At 40.2% G+C, this 20397-nt stretch overlaps 1 protein-coding gene across 3 annotated transcripts; it reads left to right on the forward strand.

The window, feature by feature from the left end:
• The first annotated feature begins 1111 nt into the window (after positions 1-1111).
• Positions 1112-20206, forward strand: arf1 (ADP-ribosylation factor 1). Of its 3 annotated transcripts, none has more exons than XM_052022645.1 (5): positions 1112-1729; positions 12605-12796; positions 14801-14911; positions 17291-17415; positions 18528-20206. In XM_052022645.1, the coding sequence occupies exons 2-5, from the start codon at positions 12649-12651 to the stop codon at positions 18687-18689; spliced, it is 546 nt and encodes a 181-aa protein (XP_051878605.1). In that variant the 5' UTR covers positions 1112-1729; positions 12605-12648; the 3' UTR covers positions 18690-20206. The 3 variants fall into 3 exon arrangements, with proteins under 3 accessions (XP_051878605.1, XP_051878604.1, XP_051878603.1); XM_052022644.1 differs by having other exon boundaries at positions 1414-1768; XM_052022643.1 differs by lacking the exon at positions 1112-1729 and adding an exon at positions 10666-10777.
• The last annotated feature ends 191 nt before the right edge of the window (positions 20207-20397 follow it).

A 20397-nucleotide genomic window follows, 5' to 3' on the forward strand; every position in this document is an offset into this window, starting at 1 on the left:
CAAAAAAATGCAGGAAACATTCAGCAAATCAGGTAGCATCTATGGAAGGAGAAACAAAGAATCTGTTGGAGGAACACAGTGGTTCAAGCCAGTGGTAGGAAAGGAATTGTTGATGTTTCAGGTCAAAACCCTGCAGCAGGACTGAGAGTGGAACTCTATGTTTCAGATCAGAGCCTGCTGTTAACTCTGTTTCCCTTCCCACAGATGCTACCTGACCTGCTGAGTGTTTCCAGCATTTTTTATTTTATTTCAAATTTCCGGCATTTGTAGTTCTTTTTTCGATTTTCAAATTAAAAAAATGTACCTTCCTGAGATTGCATTTGGCTTTGGTACAACTCATTTAGATCTTGTGCACAGTTTTATTTCCTGTTTCTGAACAAGAATTTACTTGCCTATAAGTCAACACAGTAGAAATTTGGTAGATCCAATCCTGGATTGAATAGTGAGAGATTGAGGAAAATTGGTTTATACTGGCCATTTCCCCTCTCAGTCCAGCTGCAGGGTTTTGACCAGAGACATTGACAATTCCTTTCCTCCCACAGATTCTGCTCAGCTTGCTGAGTTCCTCCAGCAGATTGTTTGTTGCTTGGTCTATACTCATTGGAGTTTAGAGACAGGACTCAGATGAATTTACAGAGTGTAGAACTAAGAGGCATAATTTCAAGATAAAGCATCAACCATGTAAATTTATACTCCAAGGGTTACCTTTGTTACTCTGTTACTCACACAGTTGTGGATGCTCACTTACAGTCAAGGGTGAAAACAATAGATTTTTGAACATAAAGGGAATGAGAGAATACGAAGAGTGGGCAGGAAAGTTGATGCAGAATGGGATCAGCCATGATATTGCATCGGTGAGAAGCCTGAAGGAGCCATTTGGCCTGTTTCTGCTTTATTTCTCGTGTACGTGTCTCGTATATATTTTGTTTTGTGCTATAAAGGAGCCAAGATGGTAAGAATGTAGAATTTGGTCCAGATGACAGGGTCTAACAGAAGGACAAGGTTCCGGATTTGCTGGCCTCACAGCTGCAATGACCCAGGTTTAACCCCGACCCTCCGTGCCGTCTCTGCAAAGTTTGCACTTCTCTCTGTGGCCGTGCGGTTTCCCTCTGGGTATTTCAGTTCTTTCCTCACATCCGAAGGACGTGCAGCTCGGCAGGACAAATGGCTACTTGTAAATTGCCCCGCGTGTGCGAATATCTCGGAGATAATTAATGGGAATGTGGGGAAATGGGACTCGGTGGGTCTGATTTTCCGGAATTTTCTATTTTCATTTCAAATTTCTTGCGCCAGCAGTTTATTTTCGGGTTGCATGACTCTATGAGTTTTCACCTCTGTGAGATCCTGCCTCTCTCAACCTTCGAACCCTGCCTCGCCTTAAACTTGCACTCAGCACCTCCACCCACGCCCTTCTCACGGCCCTCAGCCCCAGCCTCTGAGCTGCACCCCCCTCCCTGACCATCTCCAGGCTCTCTTCCATGCGTGCACCTGACAAGAGAACCAAAATCACGAAGTAAGCCCTTGAGGTGGAGCGGTTGCTTCCTCCGTCCGGTCATCGTTTGGATGACATTGGCCGTCCTTGTGTTGCTGTGGCAACCTGCTCTCCTATCGGCGTGACATCATCCCGTCGACCCCCCCTCCCCACTTTCTCCTTGACGTGGCGCAGAGAGAGGAGGCAAGCTCGATCGAGGCAGGGAGCCTTTCCCGTTATTTTTTTTGTAAAACGAAGGTGAGGAACATCGAACGGGCGGTGCGCTTCGTGCCTGAGGTGAGAAGCGGGAAGGGAAAGCAGCCGGAGTTTGGTGGTGGGGGGGGAGGGGGGTAGAAGTGGCTGGGTGAGTATTCCATCGGCAAGAGAAAGGACCGCCGTACATGTTCGGGCGGGGCTGCGGCCGGCGGGTTGCGAGCGGCTGTCGTTCTTCTTTGGGTGTCTGGGGCATGGAGCCCCGATGCGGGAGGCTGCCGGAGGACCGTGTCTCGGTAGCTGCCTCGACTGGTCGTTGTGTGCCCCCCCCCTCCCCTCGGGCGGCCCGTTCCGTTTTTATTTCGCTGTCTTGTCCGAGACGTGATTCGAGGGCCGCCATCTTGGGTTATTGAACAGTTATCTTGGCGGGGGGAGGGAGGCTGGCGCTCGGAAAATGTGCCCCTGGCGCACCGCTTCTTACAGTGTGAAAGGGGTTTTCTCGCTCTGCGATGTGTAATAACTCTAATCATAAATATCTATAGATAAAAAGGGGAAGAGAGAAGGCTATTCGGCCCTTCGAACTGCTCCACCATTCAATAAGATCATGCCCAATCTTGCACCTTAACGCCATTTTCGGCATTTCACTTGATTCCTCTAGTATTTCAGAAATCTGTGGATTTTAGTTTTTAATTTAATTCGTGACTAAAGCTCCTACGGCATTTGGGTAGAAAATTCCAAAAATTTATCACGTAGTGAAGACGTTTCTCAAAATTGGCCTTCACCTTATTTTGACACTTATCATTCCCTCCCTAGTTCCCGATCCTCCGCCAGTGGAGATATCCAGTATTAAGTACTCTAAGAATTTTTTGTTTCAATGAAATGAACTCTAATTTTTCTAAACTCTAAATAGCGGCTTGGGTCCATCCCTGTTTATAGGACATGCTAGCCATTCCAGGAATCAGTGTGGAGAATCTTCACTTTCCTTTGTGTCAAGTATATCCTTTTTTAGGTAGAGACCAAAATTGTACACCGTGCTCCAGGTATGGTCTCACCAAGTTGTAGTGAAGCATTTTTATTCTTGTACTCCAATTCTCTCACAGTAAAGGCCTTCCTAAGTACCTGCTGCACCTGCATGTTAGCTTTCAGTGACTTCTGTACAAGGGCATTCAGATCCCTTTTGAACAGTGACATTTCCCAATCTGTTGCCATTTTTAAAAAGGTATTCAGCAATTTTGTGCTTTCTATGGCTATCTGCATTTTTCCAGTTGTACTCCATCTGCCATGTTGCTGCCCACCCACTCAGTTTATAGACCATAAGACAAAGGAGCAGAAGTCGGCCATTTGGCCCATCGAGTCTACTCCACCATTCTATCATGAGCTGATCCATTCTCCTATTAGCCCATTCCCCTGCCTTCTCACCATAACCTTTGATGCCCTGGCTACTCAGATACCTATCAATCTCTGCCTTAAATACACCCAATGACTTTGCCTCCACAGCCACCCATGGCAACAAATTCCACAGATTCACCACTCTCTGGCTAAAGAAATTTCTCCGCATTTATCTATACTTCCTGAGGCTCCTCATCACTACGTGTATTTCTACCTTGTTTAGTGTCCTTGGCAAACTTGGAAATGTTATGTTTGGTTTCTTCAACCAAATTGTTGATATATTGCATGGTTGAGACCCAAGCACTGATCAGTGTGGTACTTCATTTGTCACAGCCTGCCAAACCCAAGAAGCACCTGTTTATTCCTCCTTTTCAGTTTCTATTTATTAACCAAAGAGACAGCAGTTAGTGTGAAATTTTTATAACAGTTAGCTTGTGTTTTCCTATTAAAGAGCACTTTGACATTGAAAACGGTTAAATTACATGGTTTACATAAGTTTTGAAATCATTCAGCACTATAAACCCTCATAATTCCCTAATCCACAGATATTCCACAATTAGCTCTTTTTTCCAATCTTTCCTCCGGTGTGCAGTTTTACCACATTTTAATTACAGATAAATCAATCATTTCCATTACTTTACTAAATTGTAAGCTTGTCGTTGCTGTAATTACACCATCCTCCCTGCAAGGAGGATGCATTACAGTATATGTTTACCTGGACAGTTTTCATTATAAATGTAGGGGTTTATGTGAAATATAGTCTTGTTATATGCTCCCCATAAGCCTCTTCTCCTGACCTAATTCATCTCTCTTCATCCACAGAACTTCCTATTCCTTCATGTTCATCTAGGTTCACTTTGAATGTTTAAACCCTTAAATCACTTCCTTTGAATCAGTTACTCCCATATATGGCAGTAAGTTGTAACCATTCTCTTTGAAAGTGTTTTTTTTTAAATATTAGATTCACAAATTTGGGTTTCCCCACTCATGGAAATATCTATTTATAAAGTTCTTTCCTAATTTTGTAGACTTGTATCATTCTTGCAAGGGAAAGGGTTCCAGTGCGTTTGACCTCTACTTCCTTACTGAGGAATTAAACTTTGGCTACAGTAATGACTACTGCATTCTAACCACCAGGCTGCAAATCAGCCATAATGCAACTTGGTTAAAGGTGAAAAGTAAAGGAATGAAAATTTGCAAGAACCAATGAAAGATGTAGTCAAACAAAATGCATGCAGTGAAAAATAATTGATATGTACTGCTTGGCCTTCAGAGATGGTGGAAATATAGTCAGTCAAAACTACTTCCAGTATAGAATTGAGTATATACTGAAAGCAGAACTACTAAGAAAGCATTGGACAGTGCAACTAATTGGATAGCTGTTTGCATCCATGCTGACTTGTTCAATGGGTTGATTGACATTCTTCTGTTTTATAGAAGTCCACAAGTAAGTATTGAAGCCAGTGCTACATAGCTCAAAAGTATTTTTAAGTGTAGTTACTCTATATGGAGAAATTGCAGTAGCTAATTTGTGCTTTTGAAGATCCTATAGGCCAAGTGACAATGTTACTGCTATAATCTTTTTATATTGGTTGACAAATGAATATTGGCTAGGATATTGGGAAAACCTGTAAGTAGTGTTATGGGATCTCTAGCAGGTCTGTATCTTTTACAGCATTAACTTCCATTTCAAATTATTCAGAATTTTGATCACTTTGTTGCATATTCCTGAGCTCATCTTATTCCTGCTGTAAAATGTAGAGCTTCTGTGTATAGATTTGCTGATAATAAATTATTAAAATGCTACTGAAAACCCATTGTTAGGATCCATTGTAATAGTAGTGACGAATCAGCTGAGGTTTCAAATTATCAGTGCTAAACTTGGGCTTATCTGTTGCGAAGGGGAAATATTTGCCATATCTTGAAAATATCAATTTAATATGTTGTGTATAATTGGAAAGGATGCATTGTTTGACTACTAGCTCAGATTGGATGTCCAGGTGCATCTCTTTCATAATAACAGATAATGCAATGGATACTTGAATGTAGGCTTTCAGGATCAAAAGATAAATAGTAAAACATTTTTTTGAACATGTATTCTGCTGCTGGTGAGAGATTCCAAACAAATTACAACTTCAGTCTTCCATTGAGTTTCATCTTAAAATAATGATTTGAGATCTAGAACTGGTTCCCAGTAATTAGATCAAATGTAAAATATTTGTAATTAAACTGTTTCTCTTTACATCTCCATAAAACTTGGAATTAGATTTAACTTATTAGCTAACTACACCTTTTTGTATTTGTAGTCTCCTTATCTTTTTAAAACAAGATTTAATATAATTGACATGCTTTTACTTTGCAGTGAGCCAAAGGTTTCTGCCTGTATAGTTCCACGAGATAGTTATAATTGATATCTTTCACCCTCCAATCCCTTTTGTTCCTTTCCCATTCTACTCCAGATTTTTTTTGTAGATGGGAACAATGTAATGGTTTGCAAGTAAATCTGCTTTGGCAGTCTCCTTTCAAATATGTGCAAAAATAACTTGCACGATAAACAGTAAAAAGCTGTTAATGCAAGTCAGACTTATCAAATTGTCCTTTTGGTAACAGTTATACTGATCTAGGCTTGTAATGCAGGCTGTTCATTACATATTGTGGGTCTTTGAGAACTATGCCTCGTTGTTTCTGATGGGACATAGAGGACCTTTCTCATCCCCTCTCTCCATTGTTCCTGCATTAAACCATGATAACATCAATACATGTTTTTCCAATATATCTCAATTCGAGGATCAAACTGCAGGTACTGAAAATATGAAATTAAACCAGGAAATGCTAGAAACACAGCAGGTGGGGGTGGGATTTGAGAGTTTCAGGTTTAAGATCCTGTGGCAGAACAGATTCTAATGAAGGGCTTTTGATCTGAAATGTTAGCTTTTCTTTTTCCGCAGATACAGCATTTTATGTTCTTCTTTCACATTGAGGGTCAATGATAATGTAGGAATAGTGTTTCCTTAGAAATAATGTAGATATCCAGGTTGACTTTAGTTGGAGGCATGCATGATGGAGAAGATATTTTTGCCATGGGAATGAGCAAGTGGAGTTAGTATATCTAAGTGGAATAAATGAATGATAAGCTTACCGTGGACTTCTGCAAAATGTGTGTATCTCTTAATTCAATGTGTATTGCAGTCCTTTGAAAATTGATTTAAGAGTAAGAATTGCATTTAGTAAAGCAAAATAAATAATGAGGTTGCTGGAAATACTTGAGTCAGGTAGTATGGTTATTGTTTCAAGTCAATGAGCTTCTTCAAAGATGCTGACTGACTTGCTGATTATTTCCAGGAATCTGTTTATTTGCTCTTGTGCAGAATCTGGCTCGGGGGAGATTTGCATGGGAAGATAGAAAATTGGCTATTATGTGAATGGTCTACTGCTGATATCTCTCCAAATGTAAGAAGGTGTTATTTTCTTACCTGACCATCCTAGAACAATAAAGAGTTTCAAAATTGAAGCAGGCCATGTTGCTTCCCGTGTCTGTCTAAATACTAAAACATTTGAAGTCTAATTTCAATAAGGCCTTTTTTTTAATCTAAACTTGAAATTGGCTGAATTTATTCTTTCCTTGTTTCCAGAGTAGTTTTATTTACCTTTTTTATCTAGTTTCATTTGAAATACTTCAGCCAGTTTTAAATGCTTACATTAAATTTTATCTTGAAACTATCACAGTGATTGGAGTCTTTCATCATCTCCTATAGTCTCTCATTCCTGATAGACACTTCCATCCCTGGCATCAGTTTGATTAATCTATTTCATGCAGACTCTGGCTTTAATGGTTTAACTGTGGGCAAAGCAAATTGAACCAAGCACTTGTGTATACCATTTACTCATCTTGAATCTGAGCAGCACTCATTTACCCAAACTGTTTCCTATTCATTAGCCAGCATTTTGTGCGTGTCTGTACATTCCACTATTATGTTATAATCAGTTACTCCTTCAGCAAGGAAGTCTGTTGCTGCTTTGCAAACTCCAAGGCATCCAGCAAAATGCACTTTGACATGCTGGTTTTGCATTCAGGTTACAATCAGATCAGCCATGATCTTATTAAATGGCAGAGAAAGCTTGAAAGATCTACTCCCGTTCATATCTCGCGTCATCAGTATAACTTGTGATTGGACTGGAGATGCTAGATGTGGTATTTTTTTTAAAAGTCAAAATGGAGCATTTTGCCTTGCAGAGCAAGACTGCTGATAACAAGATGAGTGCAAGACACTTCTTCCTGATATCTGTGCCAAGGCAGAACCTGTGACTTGAATTGGCTATTACTTTGATTAACACTTAGGGGGACTGCATGTTTCTGTGTGCCTGAGAATATTAGCAGAAGTATAGTGAATACACCCCTGAATGAGTTTGTTCAGCAGACAATTAGTTTTCAGATCTGAGACCATGGCAAGATTTGTGGATGAGAATTAGTTTGTGTGAAGGAAATATGAACTAGCGTACAAGATCAAATGGTTAGATGCAAGTAACTTGTGCTTAGATTTATGCAATCTTTTTGCAGTGCTAGATAACACCCATATTAAGCTGTTATCTGGTTGGAAATAATGAAGGTACTGGGCTATTAAATGAAACTTCATGTAAATTATCTTCATTAATTCACAATTTCTAATATCTCTGCTTGTAGATTCTAAGACTATCCACAGCTATTGGGTAGCTGGTTAACAAATGAAGTTTAGCTGTTCTGCCACTATTTACATAAAGACTGTTTTAAGTAACAGTCTAATCACGATGAAATATATTCTGTGAAGATGGTTTGCTATTTTTCTTTTTCAGTTAAGCTCCCTACTCCACTAAGCATTCATGTTCTAGTTTAAAGGCTCAAAAGGAGCAAGTATCACTTCATATGTTCTTCATTCAGAATTAACTTCTGAACTTCCTATTTCAATTTCCCTTGCATTGTCACTATTCCTCAATTATCTTTGCTTCCCTTTTGTTTAATTTGTTCTTTATCCAGAAATGGTATTTTTGTCTGCCTTTTGGTTTTAACTTTATATTGTATGCAACTTGTGTTTGACTATTTCTAAATGCAAAGAATGTTTCCTGACTTTTCTGTGCCATTGGTTTGGTTATCTTCCCTAATTACCTAACTAAACTTTGCCTTTGTTAGTCCGGCACCCCTTGCATTGAGCCTAATTAGTGGGTATTGGTCACTTCCAAGTCGTTATTCTATTTGCATTATTTACCCCATTTTCTGGCAGAATGAGAAACTGACTTTCTATTTCTTAGCTACAATCAATATGGATTTTGTCTTAATTCAACCTTTTCCTTCAGCATGCATGCCCCTCCTGAAAATATTTTGATCAGGAAAAGTCAGTTATCTGTAGAAATTAACTCTTGTTTTATCTACTATTTTGCTATTGTTATTGGTACTTGTGACTCCCAGATTTGTTTTGTATCGACACCATTCATTCCTTTCCCTATTTTTGGAACATTTGGTTTTCTTAATTGTTTATTTACCCATAGTATTTTGCTTTACCCCCCCCCCCACCTTTTTCTTTTGCTGCTTTTTTGGGGGTGTCAGCTATAATGTAAAAGTCTATTCCCTTTCTATTCTGAAGCCAAGACACTACTCCCTTTTTCCATAAGGGCATTGATGGTATTGATTTAAATATTCCCTATGATACAGCTGCCTTGTTCTCACTCTGAGAATGTGAATTCTTCCTTCCTGCTTTAACTCTGCAATCATGCTGATATTCCTAATCATATTCTCCTTGACCTCGCAGCACAAGAAAACCTTATACCACCCTTGATATTTTGTCATTTGGTTACTTCTGCACAGGTCCTTTTGGTTATACTGTTGATTCCAATATAGATAATAATGTGGTGTAGATACCACAGCCAGGAAAGCTCACCAGCACCTCTACTTCTGAGGCTAAAGAAATTTGGCATGTTCCCTTTGACACTCACCAACTTTTATCTGTATACCATAACATCGTATATGGATGCATCACAGCTTGATATTGCAGCTGTTCTGCCTGGGACTACAAGAAACTGCAGAGTCGTGGACACAGCCCAGCACATCACAGAAACCAGCCTCCCCTCCATGGACTCTGTCTGTACCCCTCGTTGCCTTGGTGAAGCAGCCAGCATAATCAAAGACCCCACCCACCCGGGTCATTCTCTCTTCTCTCTACCCCCATCAGGCAGAAGATACAGGAGCCCAAGGGCACATACCACCAGGCTCAAGGACATCTTCTATCCCACTGTTATAAGACTATTGAACAGTTCCCTTGTACAATGAGATGAACTCTTGACCTCACAATTTACCTTGTGACCTTGCACCTTATTGTCTACCTGCACTGCACTTCCTCTGTTGCTGTGACACTTTACTCTGTATTCTGTTATTGTTTTTACCCTGTACTACCTCAATGCACTTTGTAATTAATTGATCTGTACGAATGGTATGCAAAACAAGTTTTTCACTGTACCTTGGTACAAGTGACAATAATAAACCAACACCAATTCTGGCATTCATGAATAAATTCTGTGGTGCTTAAGTGGGGCTAGTTGCAATTGCCCAAAAAACTTTGCACTTGCCATGACCACTATTTGTTATGTTAGACTAGCTCATTATGGTGCCTAAATTTGGAAAGAGGGAGAGAAAACTGGATAGTTTCCTCTACAGCTGCTTCGGTTGCTAAAGGTTCTGTATAATTGTGGTGCAAGTATCTGTGGTTACTTCTATAGTTAACCAGCTTGCTTACAGAAGAAAATGTGTGTGCAGGCATTTACATTTTCTTTTGAAGAATATAGAACCGAACGGGAACTGACATAATGGTGTTCGAGCACCAGTCTTAAAGCATTGAGTTATCTTTGGGTTCTTATCCAAACTAAATATCTTGTGGATTAGAGACAAAGAATCCAACCCAGTAATTCTATTCCATTCTGAGTTGAAGCAGTTTCTTATCTCTGGATAAAATGTTAATGGTGGGGCCTGCTAAAGTAAAATATTCAAATGTCTGAGTATGTCAAGTTTTTTTTTACATGAATTGTTTGGGCAAGTGAAAGGGGCTGTTCAGTCCCTGCTTGAAGATCTACAGAGTTCATGGATACATTTTAAAACGTATCATTTAGTTTTGACTATATGAACCATGAGTATATGAACCATTTAAAAGCTTCACTTTGTTAACTTCTCAAATTTTGAAGCCTTTTAAATTACCTCATTCTTCATGTTAAAGATATTTTATTTATGATTGTGCATTATTGCAAATTCAGACCAAACAATATTGGCCAAATGAACATTTACTCTGCCTTTAGGTATGCAGAAACATATCCATGGGGAATATAGTGCAGTATTAAGCCCACTCTTTACCATAATATTAGGCAAACATTTTGATATCAATTAATACTTTATGAGGACCCAAAGGATTTGTTCCACTGATGATGTGGAAATACTATCCCATGGGCTCTTACATTGATGTATTGTGTAGCCACTAGAATGTCATTGAAGCATATAATATTTAGTTTGTGAACCATAAAGAACACCCAGTAATATAACTTCAAAATTTGTCTTTCAGAATTACATCTTGAGAACTGGGGTGAATTCCTCATGGCCATAGATCTGCTATTAATGGCGATACCTGTTGGGGCAAATAAGTTGATGAACTAAGATAATAACTTGCACTTGTATACATTTACCATAAAAAGGTAACCCAAAGCACTTCAGCATAAGGGCAATGTTCCAAAGTGCTTCAGAAGTGTAAAGTACATTAAACTAAAGGATGTATTTGGATGGTTGCATAAAAGCTTGCTGAGTTTTGAAGGGATGAGGAATTGGTGGTTTGAGTGTGGAGTAAAGCCATTGAAGGCACATCTGTCAGAATAAGATAAAAAGCAAGATTTACAAAATGAAGTACAGTTTCAAGAGTTGTGTGTCCCTGAGTGGGATTTGCAAGCCTGGTGGAAGTTTGGGATGAGAATGTTGAGTCTACAAAAGGCTTTATGGATGGGGGTAGGAGATTTAAGGTTTTTTGACTGGGAGCCAGTGTAGATAAGTATGGACAAATATGAAAAGTGAGCAGGATTTGGTGTCATTCATAATGGAGGAATTGCTGTAATTTTCTTAAAGGAGCTGGACCATACGAGGTCTGGTGCCTGCAACGTAATCGTACCTCACACAAAGAAAGATGATTTCAGGTTGTGTGTCAGTCATCCCAGTTCGAGAACAACTCCATTGACCGGAAACTCATCTGGAGTAGTCACTTAAGTATTTGGCTGCAAGAGACTGACACCTCAAAGCCATTCCACCATCTTATAAGGTACAAGTTAAGTGATAGAATACTCTCCACTGTCCTGGGTGAATGCAACTTCAATGCTCAAAAAAGTAACACAATAACACAAATGCAGTGCAAGTGTCAATGGAGATTTGTTTTATCAGCTTCCAAGCATATTTCTTGGGTGATCTCCTGTTGTGAGCAGGTAACCTGCTATCTTTGCAGAACATGGTGCCTGTTTGATGATTGCTTGTAATTTACATGTGAACAGGCTTTTTTTTAAAAGATCTGGTTCTGTTGTATTAATGGACTTTCTGACTATGGCTGCTTCTCCCTAACAACCTCAGTATTCACCGAGGGAGCAGTTTTGAAGCTTTTCCAAACCATCAGAACTGTGAAATTCAAGTAGGAGAAATAAACAGCAAATAGGAAATGTAATCGGGCTTGCAGCCATGATTAGAGCACTGCTGACATCATGTTCGTGCACACATTTGAAATGTATTCCTTGATGTAGCTCTTATTTCTGCTGACAGGCTGAAGTTGGTATCAGGTTAACCCCATCCCCAGCATACATTATGGGTAGTTCCTGAATAGTACAGTATATTAGTTGGGCTCTAGTAGTGCTTATTGGATTTATTGTCATCATGATGAATAATGTTCAAGCTCAAATAAGGTGTTTTGTTCATTTACAGAAGTATAATTGTGCTGGACCTAATTCAGGATTGCAGATCCTGAGAGACCCATGACCGGCAGGATCTTCTTTTAAGTTATTTTAGTTGACCCACATCGACTTTTGGGAGGAAATACAACAGAAGAGCAGTCATCTCTGTTCTTTCTTGACATGTGCCCTAACTGTGTAAGATGAGAACTAAAACCTTGGTATCACCCTGCAGAGAGCTATCAACCCACATCTGAAAGATGTGCAGTTTGGAAGGTTAATTGGCCACTGTAAATTGCCCCAAGTGTGTCGAGTGATCGAGTCTAGGTGAAGGAGTTGATGGGAATGTGGGGGAAATAAGATTGGGTTAGGGCAGAGCTTGATGGCTGGTGTGCACTCAGTGGGTGAAGGGCCTGTTTCCATACAGTATGACAAAGAAGGTCAAGTGTGATAAAGAAGGTTCGGTGTGAAATTGAAGCTACATCCCATGGCATGTGATTACTGGAGGGGATTTTCTAGTTTGCACTTTCTGAACACAGTGCTGTTGCAAATTTTTTTTTTTACTGCTTTTGATGCCTGATGTGTTTTATTATTTTCTTTCAGATAAATATTTGTGTCCTGGGTGAGTCCAATCAAACACTGCAAATATGGGGGGGACAGTTACCAATTTCTTCAGAGCCATGTTTGGAAAAAAGGAAATGCGCATTCTCATGGTGGGCCTGGATGCAGCTGGCAAGACCACCATTTTATACAAACTCAAACTGGGTGAAATTGTAACCACTATTCCCACTATAGGTAAGTGAGCTGTTTGAATTTAATACCTAGTGACATAGTATATAACAGATATCATGACATAAGTTGTAATGCAACAATTGCATATGGTGGACTTTGAAATTAGAAGCACAATGCTGGGAATTCGCAAATAATGCTGGACTTATGGAGAGAAGAGTTAGTGTTTTGAATTGATGTCCTGCATGGGATGACACATGCTGGCAGTGCCCAGATCCCAAAATTGAATATTTTTTGGAAAAATCTCACCACGGGTACTGTCTAATCTGAGTAAGCATTTCCAGCATGTTATGATTTTACTTGAAGTGTGATTTGAAAGAGTATCCTATGTGTCACCAACTCATGGGAAGTTTACTGAGGAGTAGATTTGCAGGGAAATTAAAGGTGTGCAAAAGTCATACTGGTCATAGTGGGGGACTTCAACTGTCCATACAGGGCAAAGAGGGAAAAGAGTTGCTGAAAGGTATCCAGGAGTACTTTCTTTATTGGTGTGTTCTGCATGATGCAGGAGTCTTTGTTGACCTTGGCTCTGAAAAATGAGCCAGGGCAAGTGGAACAGATACAAGTGAGGGAATTTCTAGGAATTGACACTTGAATATCATAAAGTGTAGAATAGCCATGGAAAAGGATATGGACCACTCCAGGTAGTTAAAATAGTTGGAGAAGGGTGGTTTTCAATGATAGACTGATCTAGCCCAAGTAAATTTGAATTGTAGTTTGACGGGCAAAACTGCTATTGAACAATGAGAGGCCTTCAAGGTGGAGGTGCATCTGCTATATTCTGTACATTATATGAGAGAAGGATGAGGAAATGAAGCCCAAGCTCCGTAATAACCAAAGTGTAAAATGGAACAGAACCGAGAGCATGGTAGGTTATCACCACCAGTGAGAACCTGGATAATTATGAAGTTAGGAGGGAAAATTTATTTTAAATAATCTATTAGAACAGACAGACTTCAAAGATGAAAGGGAATCCCAAAAGATTATTTTGGGATGTGTACAGGAGAAGGGTTTTACAAGAGAAGAAGGGCTGACCAGAACCAAAAAGGTAAATAACTAATCATGGAGACAGAGGGCATGGCTGAGGTACTGCATGTGTATTTTGCATCAGGAGAAGATCCTGTTAAAGTCTCAGCAGAGGAAGGTGGAGATTTGATGGGCTACAAATTTAATATAAAGGATTACAAAAATGTCTCACTACACTTAGTGTGCTTCATCCAAGCATTTGAGGGAAATGGAGAAAATTGTGGAGACTGAGGATAGAATCCTTCAAATACCTGATGCTCGAAATTTGCAGTGTTACACTACTTTTTAAAACAGGAGATGAGCATGGTAACTACAGATCAGACAATTTAAACTTGATGCTGGGAAAAGTTCCAAAACCAATAAGAAGGGATAGAATTATTAGTTTGGGCAAATTTAGATTGATTAGAGAGAACCAGCATGGATTTGTTAGTTAACCTGATAGTTTGAGGATCACTAGGAGAAACTGTTTGTGTGGTGCACATGGACTTCAAAAATGCATTTGATCGTGGCATTTATTTGGCTTGTCCACTGCTTTTCTTAATGTGCTAATGACTTGAACTGCGATTTACGGGGGGCAACCTCCAAATTTACAGATGATACCAAACTTGGAGGCATAGGGAACTGAAGAGGATGATAAGAACTGAAAGGATAGATATGCTGGTGGAATGGTGGTTAAGTGAACTTTTAGATTTTGATAGGATAAATGAGCAAACACAGTTCTGAAACAGGTACAAGAACAGAGATCTGGGGGCATATGAGCATAATTTGTTGCAATGGCTGGGCATGTTGAGAAAATTATTGAAGCCTGCGATACCAAATATTGTTTATCATTAGAGGCTTGGAGTACAGGAGTAAGAAGGTTATGAAAAACTTTTCATTGTTGAAGGAATCGGAGCTATCAGCTGGACAAGGTTGCATCTTAATGGTACAAATTGAATGGTATGAGAGTTGACGGGTATGTTCAATAGATTTTTTATTTCTTAGGTTTCAATGTAGAAACTGTGGAGTACAAGAGCATTAGTTTTACTGTATGGGATGTGGGTGGACAAGACAAGATCCGTCCACTTTGGCGCCACTACTTTCAGAACACACAAGGTGAGTGCAGGCTGCAGTTTTCTTTTGACAATTCCACAAAATACCTTTGTTCGCGGGCTCTTACTTTGAAAGAAAATTTATCTAAGGAGAATTTGGGCTTTGTACATGTGTATGGCAGCTCCTTGGGATCCAGGATGACTTGCCTCCATTCTGGTTCAGAGGTGACTGAGGCCAGTGTGGGACCTGCAGCCTTTTTACCATGATGCAAGAGGCACATGGGACATTCTGGTAGAATGTGAGGTAGTGTGTTCCTTCTGCCATTTACACTGGGTTTCCACGTGCTCCCAAAGTGTGGACTTGATATTTTCAGCACAATACTGAATGTTCCACTTTGTACAGTAAAGGACCAGGGTTTCCCAGGAGTCATTATGGATATTTTAATTTTTAAGGAGGCTGTGAGAACATCTTTGGATCTTCTGTCCACCTGGTAGCCTCTTCCCATGACAAAGCTCTGAACGATGTGTTTGCTTTGAGAGTCTGATCTTATGCAACTGAACAACATCACGTGCCTAATGAGGCTGTCAGAGTTTAATTAGGGCTTCAAAGCCAGAGGTGTTGGCCTGGGAGAGGACTTAAACATTGATTTGTTTTTTCTTATAGTGGATTTGGAGGATTTTGTGGAGATAGCACTGGTATGCCCCCAGTGCTTCAAGATGCCCAGTGTAGATAATCCAAGTTTCAATGCTACCTGGTAACCCATGAATCTTGTAACATATTTGGGTTTTTAGTTTTTCGTCAGCCTTTTCCTCAGTCAGTCAAAGGCTAGGTTGGTGAAGTCAAGGTAATGGTGGATTTCATCATCAATGTCCGTCTTCACTGAGAGGTGGCTCCTGAGACATGGGAAATGGTCTGTGTTTTCCAGATGTTGTGAAACGTTGTCAATGGATAATGTGTATTATGGGGGCAGGTTTTTGTAAGACCCATCCCCTCGTATACTGCAGTGAATGAGTTGACCTTTACTTGAAGCTTGGCTTCTGGATGTGCACAAACAAAATGATTGTATGCATACTGCAGTTTGACAACTGAGTTTGATGATGAAATGAGTATTTTTCATTAGTGCTGTAGATTAGCTTCACTTGTTACAAGTGACTTGAAACATTACAGCTAGGTAGATTTGGGGGGTAGTTGTAAATGCATCAGGCCACAAGTCACCTGTGTTTGACACTAATTTGTATTGAGATTAGATTTCTCTGGTTAGGATCACTGCTTGCATGTTATTGTGAAGCAAAATCAAAGGTGGAGACAATTCTGTGGGCAGACAAAGGGTGCTCCATAGTCCCTACTGGTTGATAGAATCAAAAGCTTCAGGTCAAAAAGGCTTGTACATTGGTGCTGCTTTCTGCAGTTCTCCTGGTTGTCAGACAGTGAAGATAACATCCACTGCATCTCTGAGTATGGAATCCACACTGCGATTCATGGACCAGCTCTTCAGCTACTGAGAGGAGGCATTTGAGAACACTGACAGATAGCAAGGAGACCCCTCTAATTGCTGCAGTCAAATTAGTACTAATGGTGCAGCTTCTAGTGCACACCATTCCAGGTAAGTGGTAGCTGGCCATTCCTTTGTCAGGGTCCAAGATCAATGAGTCAAAGGCACCTGTCAAGTGACTAGAACATCCAGCTTCTACCAGCTGGTTTTTAAAAAAAAATCCATTGAGCTCTAGCACCAGATTAAAATCCATCATTTTGTTTTAAATTCATTTTTGGCCATAATCTTTTACTGAACAATTGACTGCTACCTAAAAGACAAGTGAAGGTGCAGGCCAGGAGATGTTCACGACTTGCTCTCTTCTGCTTTTCAAGTATATTTTTTGGTGAAGCTTATTATTTAATAGTGGATATTGATGATCAGAAGTCATTGATCCAGCATATTGAAGATTAAACTCAGCAAACCCAGATCAGTTTTAAAATGAGCACCAATGTCTCCCTGCACCCACTGACCATTAACCATCTAAGGGCTTGGTTGTCTCTATCCTCAGGCCAAGCCCTACCTCAACCGTCATCAAAAAGTGCTTTCTTGACTTCCCTTCCCTCTTGCCACCAATAACAGGGATCTGATTTCTATCTGCCCCCCAAAAAGTCCCCTCATGATTTGCAATGGATACTAGTTTCTCCACAGCATAACCTACCCATCACTGGGAATGTATAAATGTCCCATAAAGAGGCCAGAGATTTCAAAATGTATAGATATAGTTCCATTGCTTTCAGCTGAGTTTTTGTCATTACTCAGTTAAATATCCAATGGCGCCAGTATTAAACAGCAGCTTGGGCACAGATCCCATGGTGGGCCCTGTACAGGGGATCAATATTATTACAGATGAAAAAGTTTGGGGGTGAGAAACTGTTTTCTTGTCACATCTTCTTGTTGCTGGGTTCCAGGTTTGATTTTTGTGGTTGACAGTAATGACAGGGAGAGAGTGAATGAAGCTAAGGAAGAATTGATGAGAATGCTTGCTGAAGATGAGCTCCGAGAAGCTGTGTTGCTACTTTTTGCAAATAAACAGGTGAGTAAATAGCTGCAGATGATAAATAATGGAGAATAGGGTCAGGGGCTGGGGGAAAGGGAGAGAAAAAAACAGCCATGATTGAATGGCAGAGCAGGCTGGATGGGCTGAATGGCCTATCTTATGATCTTAAAATTATAGCCCATAACCTACTGGGCAGGATCTGTGGACAAAAGTCCACCAAGTTAAATAGTACAGAGATCCCCCTTATCTGGAATCTGAATTTAAATTTATTGTTCCCATTAATTTGGTGTGTTTGTGTATTGGCATGAGCATGCTAGCTGAATGTATGCTTTAGCACTGGGTGGGCTTTTGTGATGTTTGTCCCATGTATTCTCTATTGGTTCATTATGCCTGTCATGGTTACATTTTTCAGTTTTGTCAGCATTGAGCTGGACATTGTCTCCATTTTAACCACTTCAGTATAGCATGTTAGCTCTGGTGCACTCCCATGATTCCCTTCCAAGTGGCATTCCCCCATTGACCTTCACCAAATTTTATAGATGCACCATCGAAGGCATCTTATCAGGGATGCATCGCAGCTTGGTATGGCAACTGCTCTGCCCAAGACCGCAAGAAAGTGCAGAGTTATGAATGCAGCGCAGTCCATCACGCAAACCAATCTTCCCTCTGTTGACTCTGTCAACACTTCCCACTGCCTCGAAAGCAACTAACATAATCAAGGACCCCCTCCCACCCCGGCCATTCTCTCTTCTCCCCTCCTATAAGACAGAAGATACAAAAGCTTGCGAGCAAGAACCCCCAGACTTGAGGACAGCTTCTATCCCACTGTTATTAGACTCCTGAATGGACCTCTTGGTGTACTAAAAGATGAACTCCTGACCTCCCAATCTACCTTGTTGTGGCTCTTGCATTGTGTCTACCTGCACTGCACTTTCTCTGTAGCTGTAACATGATATATTCTGCATTGCTTTTTTTAACTACCTCGATGTAATTGCATATGGCATCATCTGTCTGGATGGCACACAGAACAAACTTTTCACTGTATCTTGGTACATGTGATAATAGCAATACCAAAGAAGTCACAGTGATAGTGGTGAGCCTAGAATTGAATGTGGTGCTGTTTCCAATTCTGTTTCCTCTCTTCTCAGGATCTGCCTAATGCGATGAATGCTGCCGAGATCACTGATAAACTGGGTCTGCACGCGCTCCGCCAGAGGACCTGGTTTATCCAGGCAACCTGTGCAACCAGTGGTGATGGCCTATATGAAGGACTGGAATGGTTGTCCAATCAGCTCAAAAGTAACAAATAATTCCTTTCTTCCTTCCTGCCCACCACCCTCCCTCCCCTCCCCTCCCCCTTATTTCTGCTTCATTATGTTGTATGGCAACTGCTACTTTGTGGTATTGGGTGCCAGGAACCTGCTTCATTACATCCAATCACTAGAACTATAAATAACACCATACTGTATGGGTGAGAAGTACAGACTTGAAAGCAAATGTGGTTTCTTATTTAAAATGTGTATATATAGTCCCTTTTTGTAACGAGGCAGTTTCCTGCTACTCCTATGCAATATTTACCCTCATGATTGTTCTTTGTTTTCCCTTGAGGTTTAAACTGACATGTAAGAATTTAGTGTAGGAAAGGGACAGAGCTTGGAATTGGGAGTTGTATGCACTCCCAACAGTACAATGCACAAAGTCTCATAACAGATTTGGTTTACTAGCTCTGAAATGAGGCTTTCCTGCAGTTTGGGGCATGGCTTTTGATGGAGGGAGGGAACTTGCATCTGACTTTATTTGATTTTTCTGCTTGTTTCCCTCATTGCCCAAAGCTGGGATTTCAGCAGTGAAGGATTGCTTGTGTTTTTGGTTTTAAAACTACCAACACACTCTCCAATGATTTCTGGGTTCAGATTCTCTTGCACTTCTGTGAGTTGGTCTCAATTTAAAGCTTACTTGAGTATCCCTTTCCTAGACCTATGCAGGCTGGAATTGAAGTTCAGAATAAAAAAAACTTGTAACCTACTTTTTTTGCCTTTTTGAATAATTTAAAGTCTTAAATGGCTTAATTTAAAATTGATCTGAGTGATTAAATTATTTTAGTGAAGAGCTGAAGGTTTCATCATCTAGGGACCACCATTAAACTTAGTTTTATAATATCATGAATTGCATTGGGGAAGAGCAAGGGAAGAGAAAATTAGTGACCACAGCAGCAAGTCTTGAGTGGTTACCTGAAGTGCCAGGAATCCTTAATTTTTATTGCCTGTTTGAATCTAGACTCTTGTGCTAACTGACTTTCATCCTTGTGGCTCACCCCATACCAACATGGTAAACTGATCACAGCATGCAGGCACTGTTGGGTCAGATGGGAAAGGAGTTTCTTTTCTTTTGACTTTGTTAGCTTGTCCCTTGGCTGATGTATAGCAGGTAGCAATGTCAATGAATGCACCTAAGCCCTTACCCCTCTTTGCTTTTCCCAGTGTATGAAACTACATGTGCGAGTCATTCCATTTTAGGTGTTGCGCAGGACATTGTATTGCCATCAGTTCCATTTCCTTTTTCTCCCACACCATTCTCCAAACCTGTAGAACTCATCTGATTATAAGTACTGCAAGGACTTGATTTGCCAGCTTTTAAAACAGAGGCTGAGAAACTGGATAGTGAATACTTGAGTCTGATCAGGATGAGTTATTGATGTGAAGTTGATCCTTTTCATTGACACACACTACTAATCAATTGTTTTGTATACGTTTCAATTTTCATTTTGACAAAGAAGCACTGTAATTAAAGCTACTGTTAGAATAAAATCTAAGATTCCTGAACTTGATTCCTGCCCTGTTGCAATTTTTAATGCATATTTGATACATATGTTTTGTGGTACAGTCTTGTACTAGGTACAGTATTTAAGTTGTACTAATAATATCCACACACTAATCAGCACCTTTCATTAGATTCTGGGTTTGGGGTATAGGATGTTGACAAGTGTGCTTGGAAAATTGGTCAGTCCTGTTAAATGCT

Source organism: Pristis pectinata, chromosome 9 (genome assembly GCF_009764475.1).
Source record: "Pristis pectinata isolate sPriPec2 chromosome 9, sPriPec2.1.pri, whole genome shotgun sequence".
Classification (NCBI taxonomy): domain Eukaryota; kingdom Metazoa; phylum Chordata; class Chondrichthyes; order Rhinopristiformes; family Pristidae; genus Pristis; species Pristis pectinata.

What these genes read in the sequence shown, in the direction of transcription:
- arf1 (XM_052022645.1), top strand. Translation starts at nt 12,649, where the DNA reads ATGGGGGGGACAGTTACCAATTTCTTCAGAGCCATGTTTGGAAAAAAG. An exon ending in AACCACTATTCCCACTATAG is followed by an intron (nt 12,797 to 14,800) that starts GTAAGTGAGCTG and finishes TTTATTTCTTAG; the next exon opens with GTTTCAATGTAGAAACTGTG. An exon ending in CTACTTTCAGAACACACAAG is followed by an intron (nt 14,912 to 17,290) that starts GTGAGTGCAGGC and finishes GCTGGGTTCCAG; the next exon opens with GTTTGATTTTTGTGGTTGAC.